At 39.9% G+C, this 6,682-nt stretch overlaps 1 protein-coding gene across 1 annotated transcript in view; it reads right to left on the bottom strand.

The window, feature by feature from the left end:
- Positions 1-200: 200 nt before the first annotated feature.
- Positions 201-6,682, bottom strand: part of OSTF1 (osteoclast stimulating factor 1) — a 57,746-nt gene continuing 51,264 nt past the window's right edge. Inside the window, exons 9-10 of the mRNA XM_050761975.1 lie at positions 6,478-6,576; positions 201-724 (exon numbers count right to left, since the gene is read on the bottom strand). Coding sequence (XP_050617932.1) covers positions 666-724; positions 6,478-6,576 — 158 coding nt within the window. The 3' untranslated portion in view covers positions 201-665. The remainder of the gene's footprint in view (positions 725-6,477; positions 6,577-6,682) is intronic.

Raw genomic sequence — 6,682 nt, 5'->3', positions numbered from 1 at the left:
TAGACATGCACCCTCTCAATGATTATTGTCTTGACTTTGATCAAAGCTGACACAAGAAGTTGAACTAACATGTGGCTCTCATTATTCTTCTGTGCTAAAAAATATTAAATATAATTGAAAAAATAAAATCAGTTCTTACCTAAATGTAAAAAGCTTTACTTAGTGACAACGAGTGATACCACAGAAACAGACGAAAGGAATAAAGTTTCTCAAAATGTTTATTTTTGTCAGAATAGCTGACGATTTTCTGTTAAGTATTTTGGTTTATTATTATAATAAGCATTTTTCCCCCTTAAAAAATCCATTCAAAATATTTCAACCATTGAGGTAAAGCACTTTAACTAAAAAAAAAAAAGAAAAAAAAATCCTGATTTGTTTTAAAGAAAAAAAAAATCTTAAAATTCCTTTAGCTTGATAAATAGAAATAATATCTTTTTGTTCTACTCTGGTGAACACAAATGTATTTTATACAGCCAAGAATCCAGTCACTTATTGGCAAGCCAAAGGTGGGAGCAAGTCATTTACACGTGCTACTCAAACACAGTGCAACACTGCCGTGTTCATATATACTTTGCTTTATAGTTACCAACACTTTTCTGGCAAAGACAAAGTTTTGGAATGGCAAAAGCAACAGAAGTTTTAGATCTCAAAGCTCCAGAAAGGAATTAATCTGAGTCTTCATCATCGAGATAGTCCTCGGCATTGCTTAATGTTCGAACTGCATCTAAAAGAAAGAGGAGGGGAAAAAGCAAAATAGGGAAATTATAAACTGCTCAGATTTTATTTTTTCATTTTCAAAGCTCTTAAATAGAATAGAATCTTCCATCTGACCCATGGATTGTACTTTCCCTGAGGATCTTTCTCTGCTTTAGATTTTCAGCCTGACCATTAAGTTTCTGTTGCCACAGAGGCTGACAATGTGCTGGTTCCATAGTCATGCAGAAGAGTTTTGGCCCTAGGTGCCATGCATCCATTTCCAACAGAAAGGCCCAGCCACAGGCACCATGACCAACAGGACACACCACCAGCAGCACTCCAGTCTGACAACTGCGCTTCCAACCTCCTCTCCCAGTGACAGCCTGAGGTCTTTCCTAAAGGCAGGGTCACGGGTTAGGAAGTTAACTACTGAAGGGAAAAAAGGAAAAGAAAGAATGAAAACAACGAAGCTTCAATTTCAATGTAGACAACACCGACAATAAAGCAAAAGGCTGAAATGGGGGGAAAAGTTTTAAAATAGAAAGAGCTGGACCCCATCAAATGTTCAAGCAACCTTGAACAGGACTTGAAAGGAAGACATCTGATCTTTCACTGTCACCTCTTCAACTGTCTAGTCAAATTCCTATAGCAACAGATTACCCCAAGTATAATTTTACTGGGAAAAACAGAATGCAAACACAGGCACATTGTTGAAGTTCAATAAATATATGTCTCAGCACCCAGATCATCATGGTCTGTAAGTATCACATCTCTGAAGCTTATCATACATTTGACCAGTTCCGAGTATGGGGCAGGAAGTGTAAGAGATGGACCTAGAACCCTAGTCATGCCATAAAGTAAGGATCCTATAAAAGACAGCATCATGTGAAAGGGTCTGAGATTCAACTTAAAGAGGCCTCCACTAGCCAAAGATGGGCTATGGATAAAGCTACTAATTGGAATGGATTAAAGCACATAAATGCACCCCAAAAAGAACTCATTTTTCACCCTTTGGAGGATGACAGAGACCAGCTTGTTTTTTAAAAACTCTTAAATAAAGGGCAAAAATCCAGCATTTATCCCACCCTTGCTACATTAACTATTCCACTGTGTAACAAAACAACTGATGAGGGAAAACTTTTCTTTATGTTCCAGCTAATAACTCAGAAAGAAGTGATTTAATTAGAATATTATCATTTTGTGCTGTTTAGTAACAGATCTAGGCAATGCTCATCAATGGATGTCACATCACAGGAAAAGTGACAACCAGGTATCATGTGCCCCTGAAAAAAAAACCACAATATTCTATATGACCTATTATTCCTTCTACTCCCAAGAAACATGATTAGGTAGGTAGGCAGGTAGATACACAGATGGATAGATAGATTGACTGACTGAACCTAAATTGGATCAAACCTTTAGCTACATAGATAGATTAGATACATAGCTAGGTAGGTAGGTAAGTAGATGGATAGAACCTAAATTGCTTCAAACCTCTAGACAGACAGACAGACAGACAGACAGACAGACAGACAGACAGATAGATAGATAGATAGATGGATGGATGAAAGAATGAATCTAAACTGGATCAAACCTCTAAATCTAACACCAATTGACAAAAACTTAAAGGACAGAGGAACATGACAAATGACACCATGGGAATGTAGTCAGCAATGTCCAGAATGGGAAATTCAAGTGAGTTGACCCAGTTTCTTTAATAAATAAATGGTAAGGTTAAAAAGGGGGAAGAGGGGAGGGAAAGGAACTGTCGCTTAAAAAATAGAGAGATATATCTACCAACCACAAACTGACCTTATGTGAATCCTGACGTAAATAAACCGTAAGTAAATAAATAAGTAAAAACAAACAAAGATGTACGAGAAAATGGAAGTTTGGACAAGGACAAGATATTTGATGATATTAAGGAATTATTTTTTTAGGTATGCTAATGCTCTCTTTAAAAAAAAAAAGTCTTCACGTTTACAGGTTTTGGAAAATGATTGTTAAGAAAAAGAAAAAGGAGAAGGGATGATCAGTACAAGGGAGGTGGAAGCTGATTTATCTTGCAAGAGAGAGAAGGAAAGAACAGAGGTCTCTTTTCTGGATCTCATTCTGTCACCCAGGCTGCAGTGCAGTGGTGCAATCACGGCTCACTGCAGCCTCAACTTCCTGGACTCAAGCAATCCTCCCACCTCAGCCTCCCAAGTAGCTGAGGCTACAGGCGTGCACCACCACACTCAGCTAATTTTTAATTTTTTTTTGTAGAGATGTCATCTCACTATGTTGTCCAGGCTAGTCTTGAACTCCTGGATGCAAGCAACCCTCACTGCCTCCCAAAGTGCTGGGATTACAGGTGTGAGAAACCGCGCCTGGCCATGTTTCAGTGACTTCACACCAGCTTCCAAGCTACTGGAAGTCTCCAGGTTGACTCTATTTTTCTCCACTCTCCTCAAGAGGAGTTCACAAGAACTGGGAGGAATATATTTTGTTCTCCCCCAAAACACACCCAGGAACTTCAGGACTTCATGTCAACTTGGTAAAACGTAGCTTTCTAAGCTAAAGCCTGAGAGACAAATAGGAGAACTCTTTCCCCTTCTACTCTGCTATCCTAAGGTCTGCCCATATCCTGTGTCCTCAGATGGTTACTTCTGTTCTTTATTTTATTCTCACTTCTCCTATTAAAAAGGGAGGATGATTTGCCACGGTGCAGACTCTGACTGAGTGGTCATCAAAAGACAGGAACAAGTCAGGCAAATAAATTATTTCTCCTTCTTTCCTTTCATGAACTGTTCTGAGGCAGTTTTCTCAGGAAACCTCTCACATGGTCAGGTGTTGTTTAATAAGCTGTATCTCTTCATAGCCCACCTCGGCGTAGCATGCATGGGAATGCATCTTCCTGCAGCACTGCCATCCTTCCCTAGCTCACGTTCATTTTAACTCAATCCTATCACCTTGGGTTTACACATCTCAAATCAAGAACCAGCACTTAAGACCAACCAACAAACATACAGACAATAAATAAATGATGGAGAAACAAACACAGGCACACAGATGAATCTCACAGACATAATGTAAATGAAAAGAGGTCAGTCACAAAAAGTACATACCGTCTGATTCCATTTACATAAAATTCACAAACGGGCAGAACTAATCTATGGTGAGAGAAGCAGAAGACACTGAGGGAGGAGTGTGGGAGGCATGAGGGTGGCATGTGGGAACTGTTCTCTAGCTTCATCTGGGTTGTGGTAAACAGGTGTAAAAAAAATTCATCAAGCTGTATGCTTAAGATTTATATACTTACTTAATGTAAATTATACTCAGAATTTTAAAAGTTGGAAAACATTTTAAAGGGCTCAACTCTTGAGTATAACCCCCAGCCCTATATCCTAGTTATCTTCCATAGTAACTACAACATGTGAATTTTTGTACCTATTAAAAAATCCACACTGTGCTTCTAAAAGTAGACAGCAACTCACACCTGTAATCCCAGCACTTTGGGAGGCCAAAGCAGGCAGATTGCTTGAGGTCAGGAGATCGAGACCAACCTGGATAAAAAGGTGAAACCCCATCTCTACTAAAAATACAAAAATTAGCCAGGCGTGGTGGCGCATGCCTGTAATCCCAGCTACTCAGGAGGCTGAGGCAGGAGAATCACTTGAGCCCGGGAGGCGGAGGTTGCAGTGAACTGAGATCGGTCACTTCACTCCAGCATGGGTGACAGAGTGAGACTGTCTCAAAAAAAAAAAAAAAAAAAAAAAAGGACAACAATATCAGAATATACCTCTTCCAACTTAAGAGCTCATGCTGACAATTAACTCTATGGCCAAATAGTCCAAACCTATTCCAATGAGGATCAATATACAAATTAAAGCTTATTTTATTTTTTTTTTTAACTGTATAACTGGGGAAATGAAGCAAGAAAAAACATTTTAAAAGTAACATGAAAATTGAAATATCAAAATTCATTTCTTGGCTCTGTCTGCCAGGCCCTAAGATTACCTCATTAATGAACCCATTACCTAATCAGTTCACATTTAGGAAGGCAGACTAAACACACTTGGGGTACACAGAGAAAAGAGTACCTGCCTCCCAGCCCTGTTCTACAAAGGCTGCAGAAAGCCCATCACCTGCTTCCCTCAACTCAAACCACTCCTGAGTAAGGCTTCTGGGTAAGCTCTCTGGGATCTAAGAAAGTTTGGTATATGCCTTGTCTATCAAAATGGAGCTCATAGCATGCATGAGACTCTGGTACCTTCAGGTCATAAGAAGCCTCACTCTTTGGTCAGGACAGGCTAAGGGTAGCCACACAACAGGAAGTCAGTGGCAGAGAAAGGAAGTTAGGCCAGAGTCCTACTTCCTGACCCAATCAAGGCAGCAAGGAGTAAGAGGTTGACCTCAAGCAGAAGTATGTCTCTCACACAGCTGCAAATATGGCTTCTCAATCATAATGTAGCTGGGGGGCACCAGCTCAGCTGATACTTTCTCATTCCCTTAGTAGAACCCATCTCCATCTATCCACGAGGAATTACTTTAAAGAAAGGCTTGCACTGCCAGTGAGCTCTCATGGCTTAATTAAGGAATACCAACTGATTAACAGTTTACACTACATTCAAACTGAAGTTAAAAAAAAGAAAAGAAATCTGGAACAAAGACATATCTAGAATAAAGAACAAAAGGAGGCCGGGCACCTTTTGGTGGCTCTCGCCTGTAATCCCAGTGCTTTGGGAGGCTGAGGCGGGAGGATGGCTTGAGTCCACGAGTTTGAGACCAACCTGGACAACATGGCAAGACCCCTATCTTTACGTTAAAAAAAAAAAAAAGCTGGGCATGATGACACATGCCTGTAGTCCCATCTTCTCAGGAACCTGAGATGGGAGGATCACTTGATCCCAGGAGTTTGAGGCTGCAGTGAGCTACGACTGCACCCCTGCACTCCAGGCTGGGCAACAGAGCAAGACTCCATCTAAAAAAATAATAATAATGTACACCTAAACTCTATTTTAAAAAACCACCCATAGTACTATGAATAAAGTCCAAACTATTTAGCAAAGTCTAGAATTATTTTGATTACATTTTATTGATATCCTCATTTAAAATAGAAACAAAATATAATCATGGAGCTATCAAATATGATTTTTAAAAATATTTAGTGATAATCACTCATAAATACATATTGAAATGAGGGAATGAAGACAATCTTTCTCTGAAAAGGACTGTAATGGAAAGCAAGGTGATTAGAACTTGATTGCAAGGAATAAAAGAAACACAAAATAAAGGTAAAAGATTATGTTTCTCGTCTAATTTCTGTTTAACTGAGGGTATCCTATTTTGGGGGTTCTGATTAAGATCAAGGATATAGAAACAAACTTTAGAATCATCTGAAGAGTTTATGTTTGTTTTGTTTTGTTTTGTTTTTAAGATATGGTCTCGCTCTCACCCAGGCTGGAATGCAGTGGTATGATCACAGCTCACTGCAGCCTCAACCTCCCAGGGCTCAAGTGATCCCCCAGCTCAGCCTCCTGAGTAGCTGGGACTACAGACCCACACCACGATGTCTGGCTAATTTTTTATACTTTTTGTTGAGATGGGGTCTCACTTTGTCGCTCAGGCTGGTCTCCAACTCCTGGGCTCAAGGGAACCTCCCGCCTTGGCCTCCCAAAGTGCTGGGATTACAGGCATAAGCCACTGCATTCGGCAGAGTTTATTTCTTTTGCGCAATTCTAAGTTAATAAATCTTAGTTATGGGGCACCAGAGAAGAAAGAAGGGTTTAAAACAAATACCTGTTCCCTGTTTCTTTTTCAGGAGAGATGCACAGGCAGCATTGGTAGCCATGTCGAAGGCCAGCTTCTTCTCATTGTTTCTTAAGTCTGTTCTAGCACCTTCCCAACACAAGAAAAATCAATTAGGTGTCTTTGAAGACTATACAGTAGTAGCCAATCCTCTCTCCCCATAGCTAACCACTTTTGGCAAAACAAACTAGTGAAC

This window comes from Macaca thibetana, chromosome 15 (assembly GCF_024542745.1).
Source record: "Macaca thibetana thibetana isolate TM-01 chromosome 15, ASM2454274v1, whole genome shotgun sequence".
NCBI lineage: Eukaryota > Metazoa > Chordata > Mammalia > Primates > Cercopithecidae > Macaca > Macaca thibetana.
The sequence above is the reverse complement of the archived record's forward strand: the minus strand, read 5'-3'. Positions and strand labels throughout refer to the sequence as shown.